The sequence below is a fragment of the Thamnophis sirtalis genome, unplaced genomic scaffold, assembly GCF_051295495.1.
Source record: "Thamnophis sirtalis isolate CommonGarterSnake01/CBP01778 unplaced genomic scaffold, rThaSir2_p1.2 scaffold_10, whole genome shotgun sequence".
Taxonomy (NCBI): Eukaryota; Metazoa; Chordata; class Lepidosauria; order Squamata; family Natricidae; genus Thamnophis; species Thamnophis sirtalis.
Window position 1 is genome coordinate 55,498,550 of NW_028261390.1, and position 16,604 is coordinate 55,515,153.

The 16,604-nt window shown below is 38.5% G+C and overlaps 1 protein-coding gene across 2 annotated transcripts in view; it reads left to right on the top strand.

Moving 5' to 3' along the window:
- LOC106556998 (uncharacterized) overlaps positions 1 to 16,604 on the top strand; it is a 79,501-nt gene that overhangs the window by 41,588 nt on the left and 21,309 nt on the right. For both annotated transcript variants that reach the window (XM_087724644.1, XM_087724645.1), the window contains exons 14-16: positions 4,080 to 4,119; positions 7,278 to 7,329; positions 13,175 to 13,286. In XM_087724644.1, coding sequence (XP_087580770.1) covers positions 4,080 to 4,119; positions 7,278 to 7,329; positions 13,175 to 13,286 — 204 coding nt within the window. The remainder of the gene's footprint in view (positions 1 to 4,079; positions 4,120 to 7,277; positions 7,330 to 13,174; positions 13,287 to 16,604) is intronic.

The following is a 16,604-nucleotide window of genomic DNA, read 5'->3' on the forward strand; positions in this document are numbered from 1 at the left end:
GAAGGTCTTGTCTGATACACTTACTCATATTACAGATCTGCTTTGGACTCAAAATTCTTTTATTTGAGGGCTGTAGCTCTTCCTCCTTTTCCACAAGTTTATTCATTTTTTATATTCACTCTTTGAGCAGGTTCTGCATCCTTACGATTATTTCATTTTAGTTGAAGGATTGCTCTCAGGACAATGGTCTGAATAGAAAAAGTAAAAGTAATAGTTCTTAAAACTTTTATGTATGACATTATACCATGTTGTTAGAATTTTAAAAAGTCTTTTAAAATAGTTTAAGTTCTATTTCATGTAAATATTGTTGAATACATATTTAGAGACAATACAGTATAAATCTGCAAATTTTAATTTAAATAACTTTGGAATTGAAATTTTTATCAAGAAACATAACATTGTAATAAACAACTGCTTCTGTGCCTCAAGGAATTCCGCAACGGTTATTTATTTGAGATCTTTTCTAGTTTTTTATATTTGAAATCCAATAGAAGTAACTAAGAGCCTGTTTCCTCCTATTATTAATACTTTCCTTGTTATTTCTTTTTTCATATTCAAAATAATAAAATCTGATAGATAAAATTCCATTACCATAAACAAAAACATTTAAATAATTATGCTGTCCAATAGTTATTTCTAAAGCCAAACTAATGTGCTAACCCTTATTTCACATCTAGTTGACCGGAGGTTGACACTCTGATGACAGCTGGTTAAGATAATTTGAGATTTTCAAGTCTTCAGTACATGTAAATATTATGAACGATGACAAGTGTGTTGGATGTGTCTCCAACCAATTTAATAGTCAGATCAATCTTCATTCATGTTTGAATACATAATCCTAAAAGATTTGTTATCTTTCAGTTGGACGGAAATGGCTAAAGCAATTATAACTGACCTCTGCAAGTTAAGTGTTTTGTATATAATGCACAATATTGTAGTGAATGCAGAACATTTGGTTTTAATTGGTTTTGTCATCTAAAAAATCCAGATTGTAATAACTTCGATGGTTAGAGCATTGTCAAGAAACAAAAGACATTTTCCAACATATGTTTTTATCTTCTGGGCCTCTTATCCCATTTATCCTGGCCTTAGCTCTAATTACCATTTTCTGTTTTTTTGTAATCAAGTACGTCTTACTAGCCACATTCCTTTTCTGCTTATTAGCCACTCTCTCATCTCTTTCTGTCTCTTCACTTTTTCTAGTACATTGGAATACCAAGTAATATATTTGCTGGAAGTAATAGCAAGTAATAGTTCCTTGTACTCTCTTGCTCATTCAAATTGCTTACCTTCTTATTTCTAGGAATCAATTGTTGCTCCAAGATTTTTTAAAGATATGATACAATTGGTACAGTAGAAGATAACAATATTACAACTACAACTTTTTGCTTTTACACAACAGTATGTACAAGCCATTTCTATAACAACAAGCCTATCTAGTTAACAAAATCGAAATCAAAGTTTCATTTTTTTTTTTTTCATTACAAGCACAAAACCCGAAAGCAGTTTCAGAATAGAAACAAAGATATATTCTCATCTCTGGATAAAAGAATCAACTTGACCAACTCTGCTTCTCTTTGCATAATACTCTAGGAGATCTCAAATAATCTCAGACTAATGTCTAAGGAACTAAAGGGTTATCTTGCATTGGTGAAAGTCAGAGTTCATGAGACCACGATCAGAAGAATACTGTACACAATGATGTGTGAGACAGAATTGCAAGGAGAAAGTGGCTACTCTCCAAAAAGAACATTGTTCTCATTTACATTTTACAAAATATCATGTGAATGAGTCAGAATGCTATTGGAAAATGTTCTAGATGAGACTGAAATATAACTTTTTGGCTTCAATGAAAAGGGTTGCTTAGTGAAAGACAAATATTGCATTCCAGCCTAAGTACCTTATCAACATCTGGAAAACATAATGGTGGCAGTATAGTGGCTTTGCTGTCTCAAAAATGCAAGATGGCTTGCACTCATTGATGGAATCATGAATTCTGAACAGGAGCAGTAAAATCTACAGGAAAATGTTACAGTGCATGTAATACCTAGATAATACAGCAAGAATGATCCAAAATTCATAAGTCTTATAACCAAAGAATGTTAAAGGAAAAGAAGTTACTATTTGAAATGGTCCAAGTCCTGACTTTAATTCTAGGAATGTTGTGGATGGACTTGAAGTGGACAGTTATTTGTATCTGCCTTTTGGCCATGTAATTGTGATAAAGACTTGATTTGAATTAATCAATTATTTTTGCTTTCTTTCTATTAGAACAGAAATAAATAAACAGAAAAATAATTGCAAACTAGAATGCATATTCCAGACTGAAATTTATACAATTGCAGTTTTTAAAGTGCAAAAATTCTATATTAATTGAACAGTAGCATCATCCTTTAATGCCTTTTGCCATAACCCTGTAATACTAAAAGTATTCAATGGTGGAAAAAGTAAGGTTCTACATTTAGGCAAGAAAAACAAAATGCACAGGTATAGTATATGGTACCTTGCACAATAGTGGTGACTGTGAGAGGGATCTTGGAGTCCTAGTGGACAATCACTTACTTATGAGCCAGCAGGGTGCTGCAACTGCCAAAAAATCCAGAACACTTGTGATGTTAATACAACTATATAATGCCTTGATAAGGCCACACTTGGAATACTGCATCCAGCTTTGGTCACCACGATGTAAAAAAGATGTTGAGACTAGAAAGACTGCCGAGAAGAGCAACAAAGATGATTAGTGGACTCAAGGATAAAACATATAAAACATATAAAGAATGGTTGCTGGAACTGGATATGTCTAGTCTTATAAAAAGAAGGACTAGGGGGTGACATGATAGCAGTGTTCCGATATCTCAGGGGTTGCCACAAAGAAGAGGGAGTCAAACTATTTTCCAAAGCACCTGAGAGTAGAACAAGAAGCAATGGGTGGAAACTAATCAAGGAGAGAAGCAACTTAGAACCAAGGAGAAATTTCCTGACAGTTAGAACAATTAATCAGTGGAACAACTTGTCTCCCAAAATTGTAAATGCTCCAACACTGGAAGTTTTGAAGAAGAGATTAGTTAACCATTTGTCTGAATTGGTGTAGGGTTTCCTGCCTAAGTAGGTGGTTGGACTAGAAGATCTCTAAGATCCTTTTCAACTCTGTTATTCTATTCTATTAATTTTCTTACTAGTGCAGTTACAGCCCAATAATTTCTCATTAAGGTTTCATGGTTTCACATAAATACAATACAATACAATACAATACAATACAATACAATACAATACAATACAATACAATACAATACAATAGCAGAGTTGGAAAGTACCTTGGTCCTCTTTGTCTCTCTGACTCCCCCCCTTATATCCAACAGCTCCAATCACCAGCCTCAGGAATGTTCTTCCTTACATACTTCCACTCCAGTACAGGTAGCCCTTGACTTATGATCACAATTGGGACCTGTATTTCTATTGCTAAACAAAGCTGTTTTTAAGTGAATCATGCCCAATTTTACAAAAACCTTTTGCCCTGGTTAAGCAAATTAGTGTGGTTTTAAAATGAATCATGTGGTTATTAAATGAATCCTGCTTCCCCCATTGACTTGGCTTATTGGAAGCCATCGGACAAGCTCACAAATGGCAATTGTGTGACCTCAAGAGGCTGCAACTGTTGTAAATACATGCCAATTGCCAAGCATCCAAATTTTGATTACATCATTGTGGGAATGCTGTAGTTGTAGTTGTAAATGACTTTTTAAAGTTGTAACTGTTGTAATTTCCAACAATTGCTAAAGAAATGGTTGTAGGTCAAAGACTACCTGCAGATATCTTTTTTTTTAAAGTAAGTTTCCCTGCTCTTATTTTAATTGAATAAATTAAACTTAATCCTATCATTTGTTCTAGATGTTCTTAAATTGTCAATATTTCATAAAATAGCATTACTGTTTTAGAATTTAATTTTAGCTCTTTATGAAAGTATAAAATGGCTCTGGAATATATTTATACCTGCACACTGAAAATTACAGTCATTCTTTATGAACTATCTTTGGCTTTTTATGTTCCTGTGCTTACTTTTTCATTTCATTCATTTTTAGCACCTGGAGTCACTGCAATTATTGGAGGACGTCCAAAAATGTAAGTGTTTTTAGAGGAGAATTATATTAATTACTGCTCTTTTCTAATGTTCTAATGTTTTGCATCCTAAACTCTAGATTTTTGGCTAGGGATGTTGAAGATGAATTAAGGACACCCATGATTTATAATTCTTCATGAGGAAGGGTACTGCAGTAGCTGAGTTTTCAATACACAAAGCTTCATGAAAAGTAATGATTCTAATGTTATGTTACCAAAATAAGGCAGTTCTGATATAATAGAAATTCTGGCATGTTTCAGCAACTGTTCTTTCACTTTACTTGGTGGGAAGTTGCTGTGAGAAAAGGTTGTTTTGCTATTGTCCATGAAATGGAAGCCTGCAATTTGTCCTTGTCAGTGTGCTTTAAGCAATGCACTGAAGAAATTGTTCATATGGACTAACAAATATACATTGTTTATAGTATTTAGTGTTAATGTAAATAACTGTGCATTAAAGCTGGTGAACCAAAAAGAGCTGTTTTGTGTGAGCAAGAGTAAATTAGACAACTTGTGTAGCAAAATAAGAGTTTCAATTGAGAAATCTCTGAAAGATTTTTCCCTGGAGTGTAACTGTTCTGCCTTTAAAGTGAAGGGATTGAGAGTGATAAAGATTGAAAGCTGTGATTTTAGTTTACTATTGTTGTAAGCTATAGCTTGATTTTCTTTGCTGTGGATGGCTAAAATCTTCTGACCCTGATTAAAATCCTCTGACTCCCTGATGGTTGAGTAAGTTATTAGAGATATAATTGAAAGGTCTCAAAATAAAATACCCCAATTTATTGACCAGTTGTGCTCTGATGATAAAAAAATTATCCCAAATTACTTCTGAGATACAAGCAGGTGGAGAAATGTTACCAAGCTTCACAACTTCACAAGTAGCTGAAAATGCAGTTTGCTGCAGTTTTGGAAGAATCTGATATTTGCTTTCACTATTATGGTTCAAATATAAACCTGTCAACACAACTGAAAGAAGGAGAGCATTGAGAAAAAAGGCAAACTTGGGACTTTTTCTTTAAAGACATTAACAAGGTTGAGGATCTTGTGATAAAAAGAAAAGCTTATAAGTCTTCTGATAAAACTTCCAGAGATGAAAAAGAACTTACTTCATGAAGATAAGCTGGAAGGAGTGACTTAAACTTAATGAGCCAACTGGGTTTTTCTGTGCTTGATATGTGTAACTGAAAGAAAGGTTTAACCAAAAATTTGATACTGTATTTTTTTACAAATTTGTTTACATATAATGCTTAAGTAATTTTTAAAGTAGGCAAAAGATATTGTAAATGTGTTTGAGAGTACCTGTATTAAGATAAAGTTAAAGAAAATGATATACCAGTTTAAAAAACTGTGTTAAAAGGGATGTTTATAAAAGAAAACAAATATTATTCAATAAGGGCAGCTTGGAGGGAGGGATTAAATATAATATTGAAGTTTAAAGTTTATATGTTAAGAAGTCAAAGAAAAAGACATATTAGAAAGTTTTTATTTAAAAAGAGAAAGGAAAAAAGTTTTTTATTTCTTTCTTTTTTTTAAAAGTGCTTTGAAAAGAAAAAAAGGGGCTTCCCCCTCCCTTTCCCCCCCCCCCCAATAAGGTCAAATAATTTGACAGAATACAATGAATTTTGTAAATGAAATGGTGACAGTTCACAAATATTACTAGGTGCAAATAGAAATATACATTATTTCTACAGCAAGGAAAATAAAGCAGGAATGGTTAAATTGATTGTTTTATACAAAGAAGTAAATTTGTTTTCATTTGGACATCACTTCTGGAATTTTTGCTTGTGAAGAAAAAAAATGAAACTTTGACTTTGATTTTGTTGATTAGAAAGACTTGATGTTATACGAATGGCTAATTATATATTAATGTGTAAAAGCAAAAAGTTGAGGTGGAGTGCATTCATCTTGTAATGTGCTAAGAAGAATTGGAAATCAATGCCCCTTTCTTTTTTCTCTTTCCCCTTGTATCTCACACACCCCTTTTCCCGCTCCCTTTCTTTCCTTAATTTCCTGTCTTTTTCTTCTCTTCTTTGTATTTTATATAATTAAAAATTAAAATAAATTTAAAAAGGAAAAGAGTTTCAATTGAGAAGGGTTGATAACCTGATTAAGGGTTTCTTGAAAGATAAAAACTCCAAAAGATGAAAATTGCCAGAAAATATTATCACACCAAGAGAATGAATCTGAGGAATAGCTTCATAAAACAAAACACATAACTTAGAAATGAAGTACAAGTCTATGGACAATCATCACAACAGTTTCATCTACAGAAAAAAAAAATGTAAGCTTCAGCAAGAAAACGTAGTTACTGTTGAGCTACAAATGACATTATTCACAGGGCTTCCTTTGAACCTTCTACCATAATAACTAAGAATGCTACACTGTATCTCCAAAAAATTGCTAAGCAGCGCTTGGAAACACAAGATGGACGTTCTGCTGCAATATGACTATCCTAGCTCTCACATCTCACAAGTCATCCAATAAGGAATTGTGGAGTTTGATCTCACTATTTGACTCAAATGAAGAAGTGAAAAGGTACTGTAAGGACCTGGTTGAAGTGAAAAACTGTGGAGTACTCTGAGGACAAAGGTTTTGTTTAGTGGCAGACCTATGTGGCAAATGGGAATGATTATATGGAAAAATAAAAGGGAACAAAAAGCTATTTAAATTAAAGTTATGGAGAGGGACCATTACTTTTAGTTCAACCTTCTTCAAAACAACAGTGGCAAGATTAAGATTGTTTGTCTGTGGAAATTCTCATTCATCCAGATCATTCAGTTCCCTGAACTGAAGACGTTTCTTGGATGTGAAGCAAAATGTGTTCAAAGAAAAAACCAAGAAAGCCTAGTTAACTTTGGAAAGAGCACCTTTGGGACAAGGTTAAAGTTCATAATTTGAAGATTATCTGTAATATATAATTACAATCAATTAAGGTACTGGCAATAACCAAAAAGCTTTCTGAAGCAATTCCATTTTAGTAATTTTCTGAAGGCCAGCATTTTGGGAGGGGTGGGGGGGACATCAATAATTATATTATGTTGTCAATATTTAAATTGTTACCCCAAGCATTATAACTGGGCTTAAGGAGTTAGAAGGACTGTATGAAAGCCATCTGAAAAGTATTCTGTTCACATCAATTTTTAATTTGTACCTTTTTTTTCCAGATCTCCTGTTCTGAAACCATTTTTCTTTCTTTATCCAAAGAAATATATCAAGGTAGGAGCTGCTATTTAGCATTAATTCTAGAAAGAATGGCAAGTCTAATATATGAATTTTTTTAAAAATAGAATATTTGGGAAATAACATTGAAAGAGGAAAACCTCAGTTGTCAAGGTTACCAGCTCCTTAGAACTTGCATAGTATTTCCTCCATTTCCATAGAGCAGAGAAGATTGTGGAAATAGAGAAGCAGGAACTGGAAATGATGATCACCTGAAATTATCAATTTGACCAATAGGAGATGCAGAAAACTGGTGCAGTCAATATTCTATCTTACAACAATGTAAACTACATAATTTGTTACATTTTAATATGAAACTTAATAACATGTGCATTCTTACTTTGAACTCCCCCACCCTATATTCACCTGGAAGTGGTAGAGACACTACCAGGGGGATCAAATTCGATTTTTCCACAGGCCAGATCAAGATTATATCTGGGGACAGAGGGGAGGAGCATGCGCATATGGGAGTCAGTGGGTTAAAGCTCATGCAGGAACCGTCCCCACCATCCCAGCTGTCTTCTGTGTACACACACGTCTGCTGGGATGGCGTGGGCCAGACCGAAACTTCCTGGAGGGCCAGCTGCAGAGCCTCTGCTACTGGACACCTCCCCCCCATTGCCCAGCAGCCACCCCTCCTCACTTTCCCCACTGTGCAGCCCTTACCTGGCCAGCCAGAAGTTTCATTCTCTATCCAAAGTCTTGTGATTCTCATGCCCCCCCAGCCTGCTCTCCGCCTGGCAGCAGAGGCCAGCCACAACCTTGGGATTGCCTTCTCGCTAACCTCTCCACGCCAGCCTTTTCCCTGATTGGCCGGCTGGAAGTTCCATTCTCCCAGCCTCCTCCACATGGCCAGCAGTGGCAGCAGCCCCCTGCTCAAGGAGACACCAGGTGGGACGTGCTGCGGCTGCTGTGGAAAAGGCTGTGGAGCACAAGAATCGCCTGGCAGCTGCTGGAGAATGGAACTTTCGGCCATTCATCCAGGTGAAGGGCTAGTTCAGTGGGGGCAGCGAGAAGGCAATCCTGAGGCTGTACCTGGAGCAGCCTCCACTTCTGGGTGGAGAACAGCTGGTAGGGACGAGTATCATGGGGCAGTAGCTGGAGACAGGGAGCGCACTGCTGATGACAGCGGCAGTGGCAGCTGCGTCTCTTGATCCATAAGGAAGAGGAGGACGCAGTTGTGGCAGCCAATGGGCAAGCTATGGACAAGGCAGTGTTGATCCATCACCTCCTGTGCACATGCCCGCACGTGGAATAGGGTGGGCCAGGGTTCCGCTGTCTCCTGCACGCACACAGGAATCGGAAGCCTCCGGAGGGCGAAAAATGGCCTCAAAAGAAGGCTGAAGTCAGGGCAACACCTTGTGTGCCCTGACAAATGGCTCCATATGCCACCTGTGGCCTGCTTGCCATAGGTTCGCCATCACCGTCCGAGCAGATGCCTTATCCAGGCTGCCATAATATAATTGCTCAGGTAGGACAGGTAGTTCCAAGCCCTTAAGGGGTAATGTACGATACAAGATGGGTTACCTTGGGTGGGAGACAAATTGTAACTCCCGGAAATGACTTGGTTTTACAAAAAAGACATGATCTAAAAGTAGCAGAACACTTCAGTTTCATTAAAATCTTGCACTTAGTTAAGCACCAATTTTGGTGGCCATTGTCACTAAAGAAAGACATAGAGAGCTATGTAGCTAGCTGCCCTATCTGTGCCCGTACCAAAAGGTGACAAGGAAAAATATCAAGACTGCTCCAGCCATAGCTGAGTCTAAAGCCCATTGAAAACATATTTCAATAGACTTTATAGTGGAACTGCCTGAAAGCTTGGGAAACCCAGTGATTTGGGTAATAACTGACTTATTTTCCAAGCAAGTGCACTTTATGCCCTGTCAAAAAATCCTCTTCACTCGCACTTTGGCCAAATTATTTATGGACAACACTTATAGGTTACATTGAGTCCTAGAGAGGATCATCTAAGATCACAGGGTCCAATTCACTTCAAGGTTTTGGCAAGAATGTTTAGTGTGAAGTTCCCAAGAGATGACCTAATTAATTTACGAGCCTCGAGACAAAGTTCAAACAAAAAACATTCATTTATTAGGATCAATATCTTGATCTTCTGTGGAGCCTAAACTTGCTTTCGCTTAATTGCGTTTGAACTTTACCCCTCTATCTCCTCCCTTCTGTCATGCGTCATAACTCATATTCGCCAACTAGATTGTAAATATATGAAACCCGACTCTAGCCAAAAGCATGCATGGAATCCTCCCTCCAGGGCCAACCTGATAATAGTCATGGCAACACTTTAGAAGTTGACATCTGGCTCCCCTCACTTCCCGAAAGCGACCTGTGTGACACGAACACAATTTGAGTACAGGTATATAATTTAGGGATGCGTTCCTCTCCCAGGCTTGCCTGGATTTTCTGCATGGAATTTTGCTATAAGGTGATCAGCCTGGATATTCCTACTTTTTACCCAAGATGCCTCTGATAAGGGGTAGCCCTTCCACTTCATTAAGTATTGGAGTTGTCTCCTGTGCCACCTCGAATCAAGGACTCATTGAACTTCATAATGGGTTTGGCCCCCTCTGACCATAGGGCCCGGGGGCTCCCGGGGTAGTGGTCGCAGAGTGGATCCGCTCACAGGTTTTAAGAAACTACTATGAAACGATGGGTGTATCTTCCCCAGCAATCGAGGTAATTCCAATTGCACTGTGACTGGATGGATTTTCTTTACTATGGGGAATGGTCCTATAAATGTTGGCCCCAGTTTCTTGCTAGGCAGTTTTAATCTCAAATGTTTTGTGGAGAAGTAAACTTTCTCTCCCACTCGGAATGGCCACTGTGGAGCCCGGTGTTTATCTGCCTGTTTCTTATAGGTTCGTGCTGCTTTAGCCAGTGCTTTTTTGACATTTTCCCAAGTTGCATTCAGCATCGACATCAAATCAATCAAACTGACTGGGGGGGGGGTGTCCCTTGGATACTCAGGCATTGGGACAAAGTCCATGCCACTCACTACTTTGAACAGCATGAGTCCTGTGCTACTGTGAACAGCATTATTGTATGCGACCTCAGCAAAAGATAAAAGATCTGCCCAATTGGACTGCTGATAGTTCACATAGCACCTCTGATGCTGCTCTATCATGGCATTCAGTCTCTCTGCTGCCCCATTAGTGTTCGGATGAAAAGCTGAACTAAGATCCTGAGATGGCCCAATGGACCGCAGGAGCTCCCTCCAGAACTTAGCCGTGAACTGGATCCCTCTGTTTGAGATAATTCTTCGAGGTACTCCATGCAGTCGGTAGATATGCTTCAGGAGTTTAGCCAGCTTGTGAGCTGAGGGTAGTCTGCTACAGGGTATGAAGTGTGCCTGTTTGGAGAACAGATCTATTACAGTCCAAATCACCGTGTTTCTCCCACTTTTTGGCAACTCTACTATAAAGTCCATTGCGATCTCCTCCCACAGCCTCATTGGCTCTGCTATTGTTTGCAGCAGTCCGAGGGGGGGGGGGGCATCGGTCATCTCTTCATTATGGCGCAGATGGTGCAACTTTTCATGTAACTATCCACATCTTTCTCTATGCCAGGCCACCAGAATTGCCTCCGGGCTAAGTGTTAAATCTTTAGGAAACCAAAGTGGCCTGCCGGTTTGGCGTCGTGATTCCTCTGGAGAACTAGGGTATGTAGGGATTCTGGGACGTAGAGTTTCATCCCCTTCCATGCAAGGTCATCTCTTTTCATCCCTAGTTCGGAGAGAGGGAGGGGGTTGCCTGCTCTTGGCAGCCTGCCTGCTGTGTGGGAGAGGCACTGGTTGCCGTTTTGGGCTCCTTCTCCTTCTATCAGGAGGGGGAGGGGGGGTGCGCTCCAGTCTGCATCTCCTCCCTTCAACAGGATCAGATGTCCCTCCCCTCTCTTTTGGGCAGCCTGATGGCCCCTCATCATGAAAGGTGGCCCAGTCAAAATCCTCCCTCAGTTGCTCTTTTGCACTCCCTAGGGATTCCATCTGGGGCTTTGGGAGCTTGGTTTGTTTCCAGTCCCACTGCCAGTCCACCCTTGCCAGCTTGCTTGAGACCATTCCCTGTATCTGGGAACTGGGATAAGGGAACTCTACTTCAGCTGCCTTAGCGGTTAATTTCCAAAAGTACTCATCCTTTCTTGCTTCTGCTGCTGGGGAAGACATCACAGCGTGGAAGTGTGGAGCTCTGATGCGGGGGAGGCTGGCCAACTTCCTCCAGTTGAAAGCAGGCTTTCTCTTGATAATCTACCTTCTGCCATGATTGCCTGATTTTCCCTCCAAGCACCCCAAATATTGGGGGAGTGCTCGGAGAGCCCGGGATTCATGAAATCTGGAAATCTTGATAGATTTTTTAAAAGTCGGTTTAGGCTCTCTGTGAAGTTCCCAAGAGATGACCCAATTAATTTACGAGCCTCAAGACAAAGTTCAAACAAAAAACATTCATTTATTAGGGTCAACATCTTGGCTTGATCTTCTGTGGAGCCTAAACTGGCTTTCACTTAATTGCGTTTGAACTTTACCCCTCTATCTCCTCCCTTCTCTCATGCGTCATATTGCCAACTAGATTGTAGATATATGAAACCTGACTCTAGCCAAAAGTATGCATGGAATCTTCCCTCAAGGGCCAACCTGATAATAGTCATGGCAACGCTTTAGAAGTTGACATTTAGAACTTCTGGGGGCTACTCAGGGGCTTATTTCCTCACATCATCAAAAAACTAATGGTAAGGTACAAATGGAGTTCTGGAGTAATATCTCAGATGTTACATTAATTATCAACAAGACAATTGGACGGACGTTCTTTTCGCTGAGGTTGCTTACAATATTTCAGTGCACAGCAGCAACAGTTTCACTCCTTTTAAAGTAGCCACTGGGCAGAACCTTGTGTCTATCCTGATTTGCCCCAGGCCACCCCATCAACCACCTAAAAAAGCAGGTCACCCAACTACAAAATATTTGGCCAGTAGTAAGAAAACTTTAGAGGAGGAGTGGGAAGTGTATAAAAAACAAGTTGACAAGAGGCGCACAAAATTGAAAGACTTTAAAGTTGGAGACAAGTCTATTTATTCACCAAGTACTTACAATATAGACAACTTTCCAAAGGACTGGGTGCAAAATTCATTGGCCCTTTTCCCATAAAAAGAACTATCAACCTACTGACTGTTAAACTCAAATTACCAAAAAATCTTAGACACCTTCATCCAGTTTTCATTACAGCCTTCTAAAACCAGAAATCACATCTCTTCCCTATGTCCAGAATCGCAATCACCTCCCAATCCCATCATGATCAATGGGAAACAGCACTTTGAAGTTAAAGACATATTGGACTCTTGACACATTGAGGGGAAACTCAGTATTTCGTACCGTGGAAAGATTTCCCTTCCCCGTCTGGATGGTTTAATGTGTTTGGGTTAATTCCAAACACGTTAAACCATCCAGACTGCTTAAAAAGTTCCACAAACAATATCTGGATAAGCATCGATGACCATTCAACTAATTGTGCCTTTTATGTGTATCTCTCCCTCCCCTCTTGTCTTCTTTACATGACTAATGTCTCTGTCAAGGAAGGCAGTATGTCAGGTCTGCCATCTTTGGCCTGATGCCTCACTGGCATCCTGCCATCAAAGGCCAGGGTGTAGAGGGGGGGTATGTATAATGGACAAATGGAGTCAATGGTCTTTTTTACCTAAGGGACCTACCTGGGGCAGGTCTGACACAGATGTTCGTTGGGTAACTTTACAGGTTGACAGATCATTCCTACTATCATAGATTTTTATATTTATGGCATTAGAATATCTTCTTGTTGAATGAAAATGTATATTTTTCCAGATCAATATATTTATGAATGGACAACATGTTGAAACATTTCAGGAAGATATTTCATTCACTTCAGAACTAACTGTTTCACATGATGAGCCTCAGTCTCAAGAAGAGTTTAAAGGTACTATTGCTTGTTTATCTATGAATTTATTATAGCTTTTATTATCTATCTTCTTGAGAGATCAAGGCATCATACATCCAGAGTCGATTCATGTTATTCCTATAACTTTATGTGTAGGTTTCAAAAATCCATCACAGCAGTGGTGTCCAAAATGTCTGTCTGCCTTACGCAGAGTTTATTTGGCTTTTATACAGTTTTAACAAGCAAAGTTAAAGCAGGGGTAGCAACAGCATCTTATTGGTTCATTCTACTTGTCAATATCTAAGACCATCCCAGCCTGAGTTGAGGCTTCACATATCTAAAGGTTACTGGTACTAACTGGTTCTAATAAACAATTGAGGTCATCGGTCACTGAGATCATGGAGGCTCACTGCACATATCTGTATGTAACCCTTCCTCTATTCCTACATTTATGAGATGGATTGAGTTGACAGAAATAGTTATCCAGTTACCCTTTCGTTAAGTCCAAATGTGCATGTGGGTCTATTGGGCCCAATTCTAATAACCCCATACTATATTGTCCTTCAAAGTACTACTGTTTAACACTGAAATTACTCATAACTAAAATGTTTATATGTAGGCCTTGCTTTATACAGAATACGTTGCATAGTTGACCTTTTTCCATTACATACTCATGTTTGGTGCAAGGGAAATCAAGTGAAGTACAAGAGTTGCTGAAATCTAAAAGTTTCTTATTTGTCAGTAAGAATCTTTTTTTTAAAATCTATAATTCCCTAATCGATTCATTATTTTTAGGAAGTCTATTTCAAAAGTGTAAATTCACAATAATCAAATGTTCTCTAACATAACAAGGTAAATATTCACGGTATACAATAAATTGATAGTTTGTTCTAATGGTTAAGGTATCAGGCTAGTTCCTCTTTAGGCATGAAAGTTGATTGGGTGATTTTGGGCTAGTCATAATGACCTCATGAGGTTGTTGTTGTAGGGAAAACAGGAGGAGGAAGAATATTAGGTATGTTTCTCATCTTGAGTTATTTTATTTTTTTAAATGAATTGTGTCAACTATTAATTTAGTTCCTACCAATCATACTCTCTTAACTATCTAGGGAAACATCTCTTCAGGTGAAATGAGTATGCCAAGTTCATGTAGATGGAAGAAAATAAATGTGATGAAAAAGAGGATAATATGGGTAGTCTTTGATATATGAGTGTAATGGAGCCTGACCATTACAGTAGGGAGTCGTGGTTATAATGCAGCACTGCAGGCTACTGCTAGATCAGCAGGTCAGCGGTTCAAATCTCACCGGCTCAGGGTTGACTCAGCCTTCCATCCTTCCGAGGTGGGTAAAATGAGGACCCAGATTGTTGGGGGCAATATGCTGACTCTCTGTAAACCGCTTAGAGAGGCCTGAAAGGCCTATGAAGCGGTATATAAGTCTATTGCTATTGCTATTGCTATAAAACAGATCAGTCACGTGACTAACCCAATTTGATTATGGTTTTTTTCAGAGGTTATTAAGAAAACATCGCAGTTTTCAAAAAGTGAATGCCACAATCACTAAGCAGATGGTTTGCTGTAAATACATGAGTTTTGCTGAACACCAGAACTGTTGACTTTCAGTAAACAATCATAAGACATGATTATGTGACCATTGGATGTTGCAAATGGCTGTAAATATGGCTGTAAATAGTGCCGAAAGTTTGGTCACGTGAGCACAGAGAAGGCCCAACTTCCTCTGCAGATTGCAAACCCCCTTTTTCGAGTCCGTTGCAACTGAATGGTCACTAATCCATATTGGTTCTACTTAAATATATATTTTAAATGACCTTCCATTTTCTCCAATCTAATACATCTAAATCAGTGGTGGGTTCCTACCGGTTCAGCCAAACCGGTAGTGGTTTGGCAACCTGGGTCACTGCCACACCCCCAAACTGATTCTCCAGGCAGCGCCATAGGCCATAGGCGCTGCCATCTTGTTTTTTGCTTCTGCACATGCACAGAGCAATTTTTATTTCACTGTACGTCAAGCACGCGTGCGTGCAAAGCACCCACAAGCAAACCAGCAGTAATAACTGCTGGAAGCCACCCCTGATCTAAATGGATTTACATAATTTAATTATATAGGATTTGGTTATTGAGAATCAGTTTATGTATACTAGCCTTCATTCCCAGATTTGTATTTTCTATTTTAACAAGGCATTTTGTTTGTTGGATTTATCGTCTACAATATATTTTTATCCTTTTCTTTTCTTCTAAGAATGAAATGTTGGAAAGAAATTATACAAAGTGTCTTGGGATTTTATTACCTATTCACCAAGAGAATAACTCTGATAACAGAACAGAACCATATTTGATGTGATAGGAGAAGCTAGTAAAAGAAAAATCAGTTTTAAAATGATGCAAATACTGCCAGGGACTGCAGAGCAAATATTTCCTGATGTTTATACATAGCTAGTGTCAGATCCCTAAAAGTGATACTGCCATTCAATTGGGAGGAGGGGGGCCTTGGAGTTAAATCACTAGTGTATCTGTAACAACTGAGTTTTACAACTTTACAACTGGTTTCGTGTCACCAGAAGCCCGAAGGTCCCAGCATCTCTGGAGGGATGTTTATGATAGCCATGTGGGATATTTTAGTTTAATGTCTAACTAGAGATAACCATGGGAACGTGTGTTTTATTGACTCTCAGGGCAGAAGAGTTAAGGAAACATCTTCACACCTGTGTATTGGTTAGAATCTGCATTTGGACAAAGGGGAGGGGTCATTATCAGCTTAATCCCACTTGCATTGCCTAAAGGTTTTCAGATGCTGCTTCGCCTCTAATGGTTTCCATCCTGACTGATTAAAGGTTCCTTTTGAAATAATCCGTTTCAAGAGTGTTTACTTTCTCAAGTTAGGAGGGGAGCCATTACATCTAGTATATTACTGAGGCTTGAAAAACTATTGAAGAATAAAATTCTATCAAATTAACCACATGCTGATATTTTTCTTTTTATCTTTAAATTATAAATAAAATTGTACATTTACTGTACTTCTCCCTCCCAAGAGTTAGACTAATGTTCCAAGAGTTTCCAATTAAACTTAATTAGCTTTTTGAAACTATTAAGACGTAAATTACAAGACTGCACTAGTTCACCTATCCACCACACCTTAATTTTTAATTTTTGAACCCTGGAGAAGGAAGTGGATTTACCTGTACAATACAGTACTGTAAACTAGATATCTGCTAAGGAATCAATCTTAGTCAGATAATAGATATGATGGGGAAAAGTGCTCTACTGATTTATTGATTGTTACATAAAGTAACAATCACTGCCAAATCATCAGACTCACAGTAATTTACAGTTGGTGG